Source organism: Mastomys coucha, unplaced genomic scaffold (assembly GCF_008632895.1).
Source record: "Mastomys coucha isolate ucsf_1 unplaced genomic scaffold, UCSF_Mcou_1 pScaffold7, whole genome shotgun sequence".
In the NCBI taxonomy this organism is placed as follows: domain Eukaryota; kingdom Metazoa; phylum Chordata; class Mammalia; order Rodentia; family Muridae; genus Mastomys; species Mastomys coucha.
Window position 1 is genome coordinate 41,204,408 of NW_022196913.1, and position 16,726 is coordinate 41,221,133.

The following is a 16,726-nucleotide window of genomic DNA, read 5'->3' on the forward strand; positions in this document are numbered from 1 at the left end:
AAGATAGTTTATTGTCATACTAGTGACTTGATGGTGCTAATTTGAGCTTTGCTAAAAGGACTAGAGTGTCTATATGTGGCTTTTCCATGTGACTATCTCAGCAAGGACACTAAGACACAAAAAGTAAAAGTTACAACTTTCCCAAAGCATAGGCCTTGGTCACACAGAGGCTCAGAGTATGGACTCCATTTCTCAGTGATTTTTGGTCATTTAAAATTAGACTCCTTTATACAACAAATCTTAAATCTGATTGTAATTTCTTATTGTAATGCTGTACTTTCCCAGTAAACTTGCCCAACTTAGAAAAGAATCTATCCTGAGTTACAGGCATATTACACTTTCATTTTACTAACATGGAATATGCACCAGGATGCCATTGTTGGTCTCAGAACTGGTGAAGTATCTCTCAGGTGATGAATAACTGAAGTTCTAGAACAGTGTTTAGTATGAAAACAAATTGGAATTACAGAGCTGTCTCAACAGCAAGTTTGCAGGATGCCACTAAGAAATGTCCATTGCTGTGTCCATTGCTGTGAGAGTTTAGAGGACACTGGGAATGAATCCTGGCAATCAAGATGAGCATCACTTTCCTGAAACAAAAGAGATGCTCCTGCTCCTTCTCCTTCTCCTTCTCCGTCTCCTTCTCCTGCTCCTGCTCCCTCTCCTTCTCTTCTCCTTCTTCTTCTCCTTCTCCTCCTTCTCCTTCTCCTTCTCCTTCTCCTTCTCCTTCTCCTTCTCCTTCTCCTTCTCCTTCTCCTTCTCCTTCTCCTTCTCCTTCTTCTTCTTCTTCTTCTTCTTCTTCTTCTTCTTCTTCTTCTTCTTCTTCTTCTTCTTCTTCTTCTTCTTCTCCTCCTCCTCCTCCTCCTCCTCCTCCTCCTCCTCCTCTTCCTCCTCTTCCTCCTCCTACTTCTTCTTCTTCCTCCTCCTCCTCTTCCTCCTCCTGTTCCTCCACCTCTTCTCCTTTATTAATCATTCCTTTTGTTTACATCTCAACTGATATCCCACTTCCTGGTTACCCCTCCACAATCTCCCCATCCTACATCCACCCTCTTCCCCCTTTCCTTTGCCTCTATGAGGGTGCTCTCCCACACTCTCTCACCCCACCATTCCAACATTCCCTTATGCTGGATATCAAACCTCCACAGGAACAAGAGCCTCTCCTCCTATTGATATAATATCTGATTTTATAAAGTGAATTCTTACAGATACAATATAAAGGTTTTTTGGGGGTTTTAGTCTAGAAAGGTAAACATTCACAAATGTAAAGGTTCACATGAAAGAGTTCAGAAGTGAGGACAAGAGAAACATACTTCAGAAGCAAATAATTCTCTTGGATACCAAGGTGGAGAGCTTTCTGGAAGGCAGAGGGACCGTGGCTCTATCAGCAAGATCATGGGCCATCAGGGAATGGTTTTTGTACATCATGCTTATCTGAATATCTCAATTTTACCTGCTAGAATCTTGTGTGTTATACTTTCACAAGTTTTTAACACTCCCCTCCCAAACATATCTCCCATCTTGTCTTATACCAGGGCACAAGTATACCCTACTTGTGCCCTATTCCTGAAACCCACTGTAAGGCATAATCTTCAGTACCATACATTTTTACTTTCTGTGATTTAGACCTGCACTCCACATACCTCTGGCCTTAATTCTGTTCCAAAGCACAGCTCAAAAGGAACAATATGTTGGTCTCAGCAGTGCTCAATTCTAAACCATACCTACATTTCCTACCTTGATGTACTCCACCATCTTGTTACGCAAGTTAATTGTGCTCATGCTTCCTTCTCCCTCCTTCAAACAAGTTCTTTTATGTGAAAAAAAAAAAACCTTCATTTTGCTTTTCAAGTTTCAATTTAGGCCTTTCCTTATTTTATCTTATAGAAACAAGAGAAGACATCTTTAGGGATCCTTCTATCCCACCCCCACGCCCACTTTTTGTAGCATGCCTGCGCTCCTACTGTTGCCTTGTTCTGCATCTCTGTCTTGATTCTCTCTTGCCTGGTAACCACTTTATGAGCAGTGGGCATACACTTCTCATTACATGTACATGTGTGACTGGAGAAAAGGATGGGCAGCTGTCTGAAAGGCTGGAAACTTGGCAGGATGGCAGGGGGACAGCATGATGATAGGAAAGGTGAATGCCTTGATGGTTGGGTTGATTGACTATGAACTTGATAGTAACATGGGATACACATCCATAATTGATGGCCTTCCAGTTGGAATGCTGTGGGGTTTTGTTTTTGCTTTTTATTTTTTTTTTTTTGTTTGCCAGCAAATCTAATACAAACTCAGTTACTCCTTATATTCCTATATGTGTAAATTTCTTTGTGCTCTTCAGTGTGAAGTTAGTCTTCAGTCTATTTTCTTAAAACTCCAAGGAAACGACTGAAGAATGTACATTGAATGTTTGTCTTAAAACCAAAGTTTGTTTTCATTGCTTGTCATCTCTCAAGATTAACTCGTCATGATTCATAGATCCCTGGATCCTTCACCATAGGATAGAAATAGTTATGGTTTCTTTCTTTACAAGATTGATGAAGTATATGAAAAACCATAAAATCTGTGCTAATCCATCTAATTCTATCTAGTATCATCCATCCATCCATCCATCTATCTATCTATCTATCTATCTATCTATCTATCTATCTATCTATCTATCTATCATCTATCTGTCTGTCTGTCTGTCTGTCTATCACCTATCTGTCCTCAATAAATCATTATAATTATCTATCTCATGTGTTATTTATCTATATAACTCTGTATTCACCATCTACCCATTTGTATATGTTATTAGTATTGATGTGTTCCTTAAAAGAATCTTGTGGGCATATAGTTATTGTTACCCTTATTCTGCCTTGAAGCTCTGAACTCAAGGAAGGATTTACTCAAAATCATCAAAGCTGAACACAGGCAGGAGCTAGAACTCACAGTCTCTGGTATTTGCAGAGAAACATTGCTTTTTATCATTGTTAAAATACGGGCATTGAGAGACATAATTTCTCTTATCCAACTTCAAAATGTTGTAGCAAATAACTGGGGTAAGTTTTTGAAGTGGGAGTTTCTGTTATGTCATATGATGCAGACTCACTGGTGTTTTGCTGAGGCAAGACTTGTAAGAGGACACATGATATTTGGAAAGAGTATAAATGAGACTCAATGGACAGTGATAGGGTACTTGCATAGCTAGCCTTGCAAGGCTTCTTTGATCTCATGCTTTTGCTGATCTTCATTTCATTGAGAGAAGCAAGGAAGAGAACTTCTCCTGATGTCCCACTGGTTCTGGTCACTGCCAATTTGATGGAGGCCTGGATGTTTCTGCTGCACAGTGCTACCATTGTTTATTCATGTTTGGCATCCTGATATTTCTGAAATGGACTGCTGGTCTCCTGACAAATGGAAATTGGAATCACCCCAAAGAACTACTAAACCAGTCTACATCCCCTTGTTCTATTTACCATCTTTTCTTCCCTACCTTTGGACACAGGGCTAGAAGGATGCTCGAAGTATTTGAGAACCTATATTAAAAGTAGGTTTTAAAAAATCTAAGCCTACAATTTTCCTTTGATTCACAGTTCAGTGGTGTCATCCATGATTGATTTGGGGTCTGTGGTGAGTCAGTAACAGCTAGTAAACAGGTAGTAAATGCAGAGTCACTTACCTCATGACCAACAAGTAAGAGATTGGTTAAGGATCTGGAGTACCAGCATTTCCTCTGATGACATGAAGACCTGTCGTTGGACTACACCTCTAAATGATTCTATCATCTCCTAGTAGGACCATGCTGAAGATTAAGCCTTGACTACATTGACCTTTAAGAGACCAGACCTATAATAGCATTATTGTACATTGTGATATCCAAGCTGCCAGTGGGCATGGCTGTTTCTGATATGGGTATGATGAATAGGCTTCATCTTGAATGCCTACTCCAGATCAGATGGCAGGTGCCACTTAGGACTGAGAAAAATTTTGAGACCCTATCCAAGTTGCAATTCTTTGATGAGGTATACCATGACCATAGGTATACCTGAACATACTTTCTGTGTGTTTTCTGTCTTTGTTCTAGTACCACAAGAGGTGTTCATTTTGACAGATGTCTATGCTGCCTTTCTGCCTACTCATCATTTTGTTTTGTGAAATTGTTCATAAGCAGATATCTATGGAGAAATTTCAATTCCTAGAAACTGGTTTTTAAGCTTAGCCTGCAAACTTCCTTCTTCAGTGAAAATGGTAGCAAAATACAGAGAGAACACAGGGAATGCTAATGGCAACATCATCAACTATTAGTTGTTTTACCTAAAGTGCAATTGCATCTCCTCCTACTCAGGGTGGGGTATGTGTGGCAGAGGGAGAAGAGCTTTGCAGGCAGTTGAGTTTAGTCATATGTAGTGTTGAAAATTAACACCATTTACTTCTGGGCACATGTAATCAGATTAACTTTATTATAGGCATCGATTATACTCTCATTAATAACAACATACTAAGTTAAGCTGTTTTAAAGTCTAGCAAAATGCATTTCATTTGGAATTAGATGCTAATGTTGGGAGATGACTTCATGGAGTTTTGCTTATAGAATCTGCTGAACTTCGACGGTTAGTATTGAGTTCTCAGATAACTCCCAATGGCTTAGAAATAAATCAGAGCATAGGTACAGACTAGAACATTCTGTTTTCTTCCATAACTTCTCTCCTACAGTACTTCTTCCTTCTTTCCTTTCTCTTTCTTTCTTTCTTTTCTATTTGTTCTTTTTTTATAGTCACCTGGCCTAAATCACACCCAAGGCATTTAAATGGGGAATTCTAACTATAAATCTGCTGTACAAATAGTTGTCAGTAACCTTGTCTGTTGGAACCTTGGCACATAAGGTAAAAGATTTTGAAGTCCTCTGGCCTTGAGTCAAGAGTAATGCTGGCCTATTGCAAGGCTGAGTCTGTCTTAGCTCTCAGCACTCAAGTGTTCAGGCAAGGGCTTGATATAGAAAATATGAAGAAAAAGGGGGAATCAGAATCTGTTGGATCTACTAAATCTGCTAGTTTCTCAAGCTGTTTTTCTTTTTGTCAGTGTCATTGTGTGAATGTGATGATCTCAGAGAAACAGGTGAAGTACAATTACCAAGCAAGGATGCTAATTCCTAAGTTCTCCAATCCAAAATCAATGCCCTGCTTTCTAGTTCTCTATCAGAGAAAGGGTTAAAGTAAGGTTATTCATTCTTGCTGATCAGGACACAGTGTGACACCTATAAAATGCACCATAAACTACATTATTTAATAGATCTGAGCACCACACCTGCTTCCTTATCTCCTCTTAGGTGATTAAGTTCCCCACAAATGCAATTTGTTAATGTGGGGCCACATCTTCTCACAAGGTAATCTGTGAAATTTGGCAGGCAGTTCCTTGGCTGCAGGTGCATATTGAAAGACCTTTCTCTGGCTTTGCCAAGAAGAAAAATGATGCCGTGCTTAATTCCTGGAAAAAAATATTTTAACACAGAGGGTTCAACCTGATTTCAAGAAAGAGGAATAGAATTGTAAGGATCTAATAGTGAACTCCTTTTCCTTTGGGGAGTATGTTACCCCTAAAAGACTGAGTGGGGAATCAGAATTCTTAATTGAGGCCAGGTATTGAACACATCCCCATGCTCAAGGGAAGCCCTCTGATATGCGGAGCTGCAGCCATTTGCAATGATAAATGAAGACTTCCACTCTTATGAGCTACGAAGGCTTAATTATAGCATAATTAAAGCTAATGCTCAGATCCTTTGGAAGGTGGAACAATTCAAATCTAACTCCCTTGTCCAGTAGCCTGTTTGGAAAGGCGTGCCTATGAAATACATAGTATCTCTATGCTGGAATCTGTCTCAGTCTTCACACCCAAATTAAAGCAAGAGCTAGTTATGTTTTGCATTAGAATCTCCATAGCCAAGATTGCAATAGGCCATGTGCCCTGACCCATTTGAGCCTTCTGAGCATTTACATATTAGGTCGTCTTTGAATCTGCAGATCCAGCTCTCCATACACGTGTCTCAGGGAGTCACTGGTCATGCTAGCAATCAGCTTCCGAGGGCCAGAGACCCAAGGCCGACAGACTTCTTCCCACTGAACAGTGGTGTTGGGCCGGATTTCACTGAAAACATAAAAAGCAGAGGAAAGGTTGGTGACCCAGTTCCCCATCTTAACCATGGACTATGAAAACTTAGGCCTAAGACACTTGTCCTTTCTCTCTTTCAGTTGATGACGGCCAGAGGACCACCCATTAGGTCCTTTAGCCTAATTGCTGACTCAGCAAGTCATGACTTATCTGAGGCTCTTTGTGAAGCTGTGCAAAGCTGGTCACCACAGGCCCCACCAAGCAAGACTTCTTTCACCTGTTTATGCTTGCTGATCTTCCAGGGGATGTGACAGCTTGGCTGAGCATGCCAGTGAATGCCAGTTTAGTGCCAAGGCCTCCCTGTGGCCTTGTCCATGGGACTGGTTTGCTTTATCTCATCTTTGCTCCGCCTGTTCCCTCCTAAGATTAAAGTCCTACTTGGACCTTCAGCAGTCTTTGCAGAGGATCTGGCACTTGCTAACTCTCTTGGGATGAACCTTGCCTCCTTGCCAAATTTCTGAACTTGAATTATGTTGATGATAGCTTACATTGAGTGTTATCATTCTCTGTAATCCATGTTTATAATTTAACCACTAGCTTGGGTTCTTTCTACCAATGTGTTTTTCTGTTGCTTTCATTTTGCCAAATCTCTAATCCATTCTCATAACTGAGTAGCCTTTCCTCCCCAGTCTATGCTCAGAGACCTTCTGAAGTCTCATGGACAAACATCCTCCTAGTTATAGCTGATGTTAGTGAGGCTGAGGGATACTTAGGTTTCTCTAGGGTGTTTCTCACACATCCTTCCATAGAATCCTGGGAGGAGATAATAGACATGAGTTCATGCATTTGCAGCACCTTAGGTAGATACTTTATACTTAAACCAGGGCGGTCACTTTTCAACAAGTGGGCCGTGCTGAGGTCTGTCTGACCGATGTACCGTCCAATCCCTTGTCTATAACTGAACATTGTATTTTGTATGACAGTCTATAATAGATGTCTTATATGAACACTGTGCTTATTTTTTTCCCACAGGTTTTAACCTGACTTTAGGGCTAAGCAAAAGTGAAGGGAACACCACCATATGGCTGGTAGGTCAGCAGCTATAAATGAGGACATCTCCTAACTGGGACTGCAAGCAAGTTTTCATGGCCTTAGTGAGTAGGCTGTGTCAAGCCGTCTTCTCCTAGTGGTGTGTGAGCCTGGAGGGCCGCTTGGGTCAGCACCATATGAGCATGGCTGTGCATAAATGAGTGCTTATCTGACCATATGAGAGATCAGGATACCTCACTTCTCCTTAAAGGGCATTTATCCTGGTTAATGGAAAGCTAGGGATGGGAATTAAGGTGGGAAAAGGGAATTTACAAGGCATGATTCTGAGCTGTGCATTATACCCATCTCTTCAGAGGGGAAAGCATTCTCTCTCTCTCTCTCTCTCTCTCTCTCTCTCTCTCTCTCTCTCTCTCTCTCTCTCTCTCTGTGTGTGTGTGTGTGTGTGTGTGTGTGTCCTCTCTCTTCTCTGTTTTTTGAGTCATGGTAGCCATGGATGTTCTGGAACTGACTCTGTCAATCAGGCTGGCCTTTAACTCACAGAAAACAGCCACCTGCCTTTGTCTTTTGAGTGCTGGGATCATAGGCATGCTCCAGCACTGCCCAGCTAAAAGAAGGTGTTCTTATCAGGGTGTCAGAGATACAGGGACCACTTCCAGACTGGCTGAGCCAGACAAGAATCTCACTGTTCACATCAATGACCAGCTAGAAAGCTTGAGATTGGAGTTGGGGTTGCGGGGAAAACCGGGATGAGGAATGGTGATGGATGCCACCCAAGAGCAGAGATGTTTCGGGGGAACCAGAAAAAAGTGCTTGTGCCCAGAAAAGAAGAACCTATAGCACCAAGAGATTATGTAGTCAGGGTCACTAGTTGCCAAGAGAGGTCTCAGGGTCCAGAGTCAGGCCCTTCCTCCTGGCCACTTGAAACATGCTGAAGACACAAAGGTGCCTGGTGATGCTTAGTTTGGGACTGGATATCTGTGGAAGGAGTGGCCAGAAAGGAGCACTGTCAAGGACAGTCAGATGTAGTCCAAACACTACAGTCATATGAGTTCCCATTTGCCTTTGGGATTCCAGAATTACTTTAAACAGGGGTCAAAGGAAGAGAGACATATGAAGCCATATGCCTTTCCTTGAACTAAACTATCAAAATACCACCTAAATCAGCAAAAACAATGTTCATTCCAGAGGCCTGTGCCACCACACGCTCTGGGACAGGATAGGGGTGACCTCTGGTTATGGTCTGAGTGTGAAATGTTCCCCCACAGACTCTCAGTCCCAGTGGCTTTGGAGCCATTTGATATGAGAGTGATGGCCAGTTCCTGCTTCCCTGCTTTCAAATCCAGGCCAATGTGAGAAACACTCCACACAAGCTCCCAGAAGAAAGCCACTGAGCCAAGGTGCCATGTTTTTACCTCCATGATGGACTATTGCCTTTGACACTGTGACACACAATAAATTCTTCTCTAAGTGGCTTCAGTCAGATGCTTTCCCATAGTGATGAGAAGAGCCACGCATCCCCAAACACAGAATGAGAAGTGTTCCTTCCCCTCTGTATGTGGCCAGTAGATGAGAAGCACAGCAGAAACACTCTCAATGCTTACACTATTTTGTTCTCAGTGATAATTAAAATGTTTGAATTGATTTTGTAGAAGTTAATATTTTCCTCATTTTGGTTCTTTGTAAATATGTCTCTCCACATCATTTCAACCAGTTTCCAAATTATGCAATGCATAATCTCTGTATAAATATTGTTTTCAACTTGACTTTACGATTCAAAGCTTGAAAATCACTGACTTCACTGTTGCTTATTTACAAAGGTGGTTGAGTGTTCATCACTGAATAGGGCAAGAAGAAGGTCAGGAAAGTGAATTATCCTACCCTTGAATTCATGGCCCGAAATGTTAGAAACATGCCATTGTTGTTAACATCACCTCCATCTTTGTGGTCAGTGCCTGCTCTGCCCAAGCCGCTTTGGCCTAGGAAAGTCCCTTCTGCTTACATGTGCCCAGGTGCTCAGCTCCTAGTGTAGAGTGAATAATTTGATGTGAATGCGAGTTTCTGGTATCAAAATATCTCTGCTGTTGTTACCTGGATTCACCCTTCCTCTCACCCGAGGTTTTCCATGCAATCAATGTCCTACTTTGCAAAAACATTACCCTGCTTCAAGCTGTATAATGGACTGGTGAAATGCAGGAAATTACCTCCCACAAAAACAAAACCTTCAGCCTTGTTTCTTGCTTTGATATCATTAGTAAAATCTTCTGTATAATATGTGTACGGATGAAGATACTCAGATATGAAAATTCACATGTAGGACATTTTGCTTATGGATACATGTCTCACAGAAAGAATAAAGATAGCTTGCTCATTTCAGTCAGTGAAATAATGTTGGAATAAACCTATTTCCTGGGTACAAATGTCTTGAAAAATGATGCTGAAGAATGTGCTGAGCCATCAGAATGTACTGGCCATTTATCATCCCAAGCGCATGCAGGCAAATGCAGCCAACATCACAGTGAGCTGCTAGCACCCGTGGTTCATCCTCTGTTGAGCTTTTAGGTTTTGAGAACTTAAGTTTAATGCCAGATCACCAAGTTGGGGATTTTTTTCCTCTTGAATTAGTTCATTGGACCTGATCATGGTTTTAAAGACATAAATGAATCTAGAAGAATGATTATTTATTATTCTGGAAGCATCAAATACAGAAATTTAAAAGCCGAGGGTCACTGGGAGGAAGGAATTTTGAACACCTGAGGTAGATGAGAGGCAGAAGGGCTGAGAGTGGGGGTGCCAGAAGGTGAATCATCACCCCACAGTAATTCAGTTTACACCGAGTGGAGATGGTGACATAGCAGTGTTCTCTGTATTTCTGGTTTTGATTCCCTGCTCGCTAGATCCTGCCCTAGGTCCTCTATACTTCAGCCTTGAGAGCTTCTCTGTACGAGATATGAAGGAGACAAAGATCTGGGATGAAGGTAGTGGTTTCCTGGCTATTAAGAACCCAGAACCCTATAGAGCTTATGGAATTATACAGGAGGTTCAATTAGTTACATGGATTTGGTACTCCTAGGTTAGATCTTATCAACATTAAGCACAATGGGATATTTCTAACTATCTGGCCCTGTGGAACTGGGTGGTGGTTGCCTCTGGTCCTAGTTGAAAAGGTGTATGCCTAAGGCAGGAGGAAACAGAGAAGGCTATCAAACAAATCTTGAAAACAAATTATTTTGATGCCATGTCATCCTGCCTCTCCCCCCCCAACCCCCACTCCATGCCCCTGTGTCTGACTCTGAAGAAGAAAGCTTTCCTTGCTTGACCCCCACTCCATGCCCCTGTGTCTGACTCTGAGGAAGAAAGCTTCCTTGCTTGGAGAGAATAAGAGTCTAGGTCTGAGTTTCCGTAAGAGACTATTATGGATTGAATATTTGTATTGTTTTTTTTTTTCCAAAAAAATTACATCTGTTGAAATCCCACCCCTATATGATGATATCTAGAGACAAAGCTGTTGTAAAGTAGTTAGATGGGGTTATGAGAATGGGACCTTTGTGATAAGATTTAAGCATTTAGAAGAGAGGTATAGTGTGCCTACCTACTTCTGTTCCACCATGGAGAAAACCCAGTGAGGAGTCAGACAGTTATCTGCCAGGGGAGAAGAGAGTCCTCAATTGGAACCCAATTGCCTGGCTCTTGAACTTAGACTTCCCTGGCTTCAGAATTCTGAGTAATAAATGTTGTGTATAACTTCCAAGAGTCACTAGAATGTCTGATGAACACAGAAGTCCCAATATGCCTACCCTCAGCCCATCTGTTATAAAATTAGGTATCAGTTATATGTGCTTCAATGTACTTTAAGCCAATGTGTAGGGAGAACATCTTCCTTATGGGGACTGGCTTCATGTCTCCTTTACTTGACTTACCTATTAATACCACATACTAACAATAAGCAAATAATTCTTAGACTCCATGTACTTTTGACCTCTGTCCTCCATATGCTAAGTCACTAACTATGACGATCATCTTTTTAATAGGATGTAGCATCCATTTCTGTGCTGTATTAGTCAGCTTTCCATTACTATAATGAAGTGCCTAGCATAAGCTACTCATGAAGTTAAAACCTTCTTCTCATAACTCATAAGGTTCAAGTCCTAGGTTGTGTTGCTCCATGAATTTGACCCTCAAGGGAAAGTGACATATAATGGTGGAAGCACGTATCAGAGAAAGTACTCCTATCTATGTATCTATGTATTCATGTATCTATGTATTCATGTATCTATGCATGTATGCATCTATGCATCTATCTATCTATCTATCTATCTATCTATCTATCTATCTATTGATGTATGTAAGAATGTATGTATGTATGTATGTATGTATGTATGATCTATCTATCTATCTCTCATCTATGTATGTATCTATGTATCAATGTATCTATCTTCAATTGATGTATCCATCATCTATGTATGTATGTATGTATGTATGTATGTATGTATGTATCTTCCCCTTCCCCACAAGATGTTTTCATGTAGAACTTTATGGGTCACTTATACAAACACATAGCAAACCATGTTGCCCTTGATCAAGGTAGAATTCCCAAGACAGTCAAAGCACAGGTATAACACAACTTTCTGGCACCTCAGAGAAATCTTGTGTTACTGAGGAGGAAAAATTGGATATAGCAGGTGGCTGTTCAGCAAAGAGAACTTGTTTCACTTTGCCTGAGCAATTCCTGTACCTAATTGGAGTGGGAAAGTGCAAGAATGGGCGAGGGAGACTTGTTTCTGACAGAAACAGGGCTATTGCTATTGACCTCTTCCTCTAGCTGGCGTTGATTTCTAATTTAATTCCTTTTTTCCCTTGCAACTTTCTTATTAGCATAGGGAGGCTGTTATGGCTTGTGTTTGCATTTTTTAAAATGCACTCAAATAATTTTCTCTATTGTGTATTGCATTTGCAAGGAGGCTACTCTGAGATGAAGGGACGTAAAAGTTTTAAGCTCTGCACTTGCAGAGAGCATTTTATGAGCTATAAATGTGCTTCAGAAAGGCCTGGAACTTATACTATAGCTTACTGAGAAGGATGACTTCTACCAAGGGCACTGGGAAAATTCCCAGCATATAGGTTCATACAGAAGTTTCCAGAGTTCCCCACTTCCTTTTCTATGCCTTAGAAGGTCACTCCCAAGAAATGTGCTAGATTGATTGATGTTGACAGGGACTTATTTGTAGTAGAAATGAAAGTAATAAACCTCAAAGATTGGGATCCATTCTGGATGTCATGCTTTAAGAGGATCACTGATAAATTGGAGTATAAGAGAGGGAGGGAGCACCACATTAGGGGTAGGAAAGATGAGGTAAGGACAAGTATTTGATACCCAGTGGGAGAGAATTAAGGAAGAAAACACTGTTTGCAAACTTTTCAAGCCACCAGATGAATGAAAGGGTCTTAGGTTGCTCCAGCAAGAAATTAGGACAGAAAGGTAGAAAGACAGAAAGGTAGAAAAGGGCAGGCTGTTTCTGCAGTTAGAGTTACCTGATTGTGGCATGAGCTACTGTGTGAGCACCAACCTTTAAAAAGAGGCTACAGAGACAGAACTGCTGGTTGTAGTCTGGTGGTGCTTGGCAGTGAAGAGGGAGAATTCTATTCATATTACTACATAGGGTGAAGTAGTTTTGGCCTTGAAGACTGGACCAAATCTAGAACTCTTCAGGCTCAGCTAAAAGAGCAGCAACTGAGGCCAAGAGTTCTAGACAGTGGCTACTGGTTAAATCTGAAGGATGGTGTTGGAAGGACAAACTATGAAAAGGGATGTCTTTCCTCATCATCTTCAAGCATTGGAGACATTCATTTAGGATTGATTGATTCCTTAAGAGGTAGTGTGGTAAAATAATCTGAACTTGAACTTCAGAATACATCACCTTAGCTCTCACACCTATCATGGGAGCCAACTAATCTACCTCTTTTGTTTGTTTGTGGAGACAGGGTTTTACTGTATAACTTGCCAGATCTTCCTGCCCCTGCCTCCCAAATACTGGGATTAAAGGCATGCACCACCACTACCAGGCATCAGTCTAACTCTTTAAGTCCCATATTCCTGTATCTACCTCAGTAAGGTAGTTTAAAGGACTTAATAGAAGTGTTAGATGAACCCTCATTCATATATATCCCACATAAATAGTTCATAAGAAGGAGAAACTTGCCAGATATTTTGAGTGGTATTAGATATAATATCTGCCTGTCTATCTGTCCATCCATCTATCTATCGAGATAAGAGATAGAAGAGGTAGAGAAATATAGATAGATAAATAGGTAGGTAGGTAGGTTGGTAGGTAGGTATGTAGATCTCCATTAGATCATCACTGCTTCCCTCCTTGTCCTGGTACTTACTGGAATGCCTTCCTCTTGGGTCTCATCACTCCAGGACCTTCCAAATGAATCCAGACATTTTGTAGCGTTTCTTTTAAAGGATTAGTGAACTCAACAGTCACAACCATATCCGAGCCAACCATGGCAGCGCCTCGGACCTGTGAAACAAGTTAGATGACAACACAGCTCATTAGCCACAGCACAACATTTCTGCTGCCATCTTCTTAGACATTTTTCTCTTGTTGCTGAAGTTTTACAGTGTGGTTACTCCTTAGCAACTTACCAATGAGAGTAAGAGAGACTATTGCTTCAACTGAGGAACATTTAATGATAGAAAGATGTACTAATTACAATCCCACTCTTTTACTCATTATAAAACTTCCTCTAATTAGAGCTGAGGTTAATAGCTGTGGCTGACAACTGCTCTCTGTCAGCAGGAGGCAGAAGTGTGTCCTGTGGAGCAACAGATTTCCAAAGTGAGAGAAGCCAAATGAACTCTCCTTTTGGAAAGAATTCAACTTTCCTGCACAGGTCATGAGTGATTTTAGAAGTCAAGAGGTGGGAAACATTGCAAGGGCTTGTGTTTTCTTGTAGATGTGTTAGAAAACCCCTTAGTAGAGTCCTTGTTGGGAATGACGAAAAGGAAACTCCATGCTAAAATAGGTGCAAGAGGTTTCATTTGCAGTCATATCTGATTCCAGGAGGGATGAAGTTCAGAGAACATGAGGCTATTTGTGGACCGTTTACCGAGAACAATCCCCAAGACTGTCAGGTGTTTGACAGAGCATCATATAAAACAGCTCAATGCTTGTGATACAATTATTTAGGTTATGATCTTGGGTGACTAACTCATTAATTTTTCTCTATTTTACTAACCTTATTAATTATATAAATAGGTTTTGTTATGCCATGTTTCTATACACATGGATATATATATATAAATCCTTTGGTGACACCTACCATTACCTGTCTTGCTACCTGTTCCCTGCTGGTCTTCTTCTTCTTCTTCTTCTTCTTCTTCTTCTTCTTCTTCTTCTTCTTCTTCTTCTTCTTCTTCTTCTTCTTCTTTTTCTTCTTCTTCTTCTTCTTCTTCTTCTTCTTCTTCTTCTTCTTCTTTTGTTTTTGTGGTTTTTTGGGTTTTTTGCTTTTTGAGACAGGGTTTCTCTGTATAGCCCTGGCTGTCCTAGAACTCACTCTGTAGACCAGGCTAGCCTCAAACACAGAAATCTGCCTGCCTCTGCCTCCCAAGTGCTGTGCACCACCATTGCCCAGCTGGGTTACCTTCTTCTTAAATAGTCTCCTTTCAGTTTCACGCTTTAAAAAAAAAATCTAGATTCCTCATATGGATGATCACATGCAATATTTGTCTTTCTGAGTCACGATTATTTCATTTAACATATTGATCCTCATCTCCATCTGTTTTCTTGCAAATAACATCTTTATGATAGACTAAAACTGCCTATGGTGGATACATACAGTATTTTCTTTATCTGCTCATCTGTTGATGGATATCTAGGTTGCTGGTTCCACAGCTTTGCTATTGTTGCAGCATCTCTTTGGTCTGCTGACTAAATTCCTTCAGGTATATACCCAGAAGTTGTGTATCTGGGCCATATGGTAATTCTAATTTTAGATTTCTGAGAAGCTTCCATATTGATTTTCATAGTGGCTGCATCAGTACACATTCCTATCAGTGGTGTCTAAGGGTCCCTTTTCCTCTGTATTCTCAACATTTTCTGCTTGTTTCCTTAGTGATAGTTACTCTAACTAGGGTAAGATGGAATCTTAATGTAGTTTAAAAAATTAAAATGTTTGTTGAGTTTGTTCTTGGACAGTTTTACACATGTATGACATGCACTCTAATTACTGTAACTGTCCGCTTAATCTCCTTTCTGCTCTTACTGTGTCCACTCCTCCTTATAAGTCCCATTCCACATTCACAATTTTTTTTGCTGTGATTTCTTTTTATTTTATTTTTGACACCCTCAGAGTTAAACAGCACATCTGTGTGACACAGATTTGAAACTGTCCACTGGGGTCTGGGGACGACAATTACTTGGGCACACAACTGAAGATAACGACAGCCCCTCCCATAAAAATCTATCCGTAGCCAATAGTTTAGAGGAAGAAGTAGAGTAGAGGCCAGCCTGGGCCTCTCTGATCCATGACTGACTGTTGACAGCTCCATGAAGTGATGAAGCCATGGCTGTACTGACTGCTATATATGCCCAGAGGTCAGGAGCTCAAAGCCCTTCTTCCAGCTCTTAGGTTGTCTCCGCCCTCTTCCTTGATTACCTGAGTCTTAGAAGGATTGATACATTTACAGATGATATTTGTGGATGAACACTCAACTCTAATTTATTCTCAGCACCTTGAACACCCCTGCATTTTTGGGATCACTACTGTTCATCACCAAAAGAGGATTCTCTGACTAAAGCTGAAGCTATATGGGCTCCTGGGGGTGGGGTGCATAGAAATGGCATCTGGGTCTTACTCTGCTTTGAACCCTGTGGTCTACAGTACTAACCTCCCAAGGAAGTTGTGCCCAATGGTGCAATACTGGTACACAGCTGTTAGGGTAACAACCAACTACTCTCTGCCTGTATCTAAGGCTCCACACCTCTACCAGAGGGGATTCATACATAGTACTATACACCCAACAAAAACCCATTGTTGAGAAGACCTATGAGTGACCTCAATACTGTTGATAAGATGAACTCTAATGCTGCAAAGCTGCTTTCTAAATACTTATAATCAACACAGTTTTGATTTTCATTTCCTTGATTGCTAAAGCTATTTATTTTTTATATGGTAATTGGCCATTTTTTTGAGAACTATAAGTAGGCTCAGTTTTGTCTCTAAAAAAGGCTTATATTTCTATGGGATGATGTATATTGAATGATATTATTATCCCTTATGTTCTTGTTTACTAAATGCCGCATTCTTAGAAGGTTTTCTCAGTATAAAATCAATGTATTAGAAAATGGTCGGCAGCCAGACGGGAGGCACAGGCCCCACGAGTCGCAGGGGAGCCGCAGGGCTGCAGGGACAGGATCCTCTCAGCTTCCAAGTGACAGAGGTGGATCAGCGACCTTAGCTGCCCCCTTCCCTGCAAGTGGAGGGCCTGCCTCCAGGGACCGCCTTGACCCAGAGTCTCAGGTGAGAGCCGCCATCTTCTCTCCTGTGAGTTTCTAAGACCAGAGCAGCCAGCTGGGAGGCACAGGCC

At 41.1% G+C, this 16,726-nt stretch overlaps 1 protein-coding gene across 1 annotated transcript in view; it reads right to left on the bottom strand.

Moving 5' to 3' along the window:
* Positions 1-4,412: 4,412 nt before the first annotated feature.
* F13a1 (coagulation factor XIII A chain) overlaps positions 4,413-16,726 on the bottom strand; it is a 176,230-nt gene continuing 163,916 nt past the window's right edge. The window contains exons 14-15 of the mRNA XM_031358440.1: positions 13,522-13,658; positions 4,413-6,123 (exon numbers count right to left, since the gene is read on the bottom strand). Coding sequence (XP_031214300.1) covers positions 5,970-6,123; positions 13,522-13,658 — 291 coding nt within the window. The 3' untranslated portion in view covers positions 4,413-5,969. The remainder of the gene's footprint in view (positions 6,124-13,521; positions 13,659-16,726) is intronic.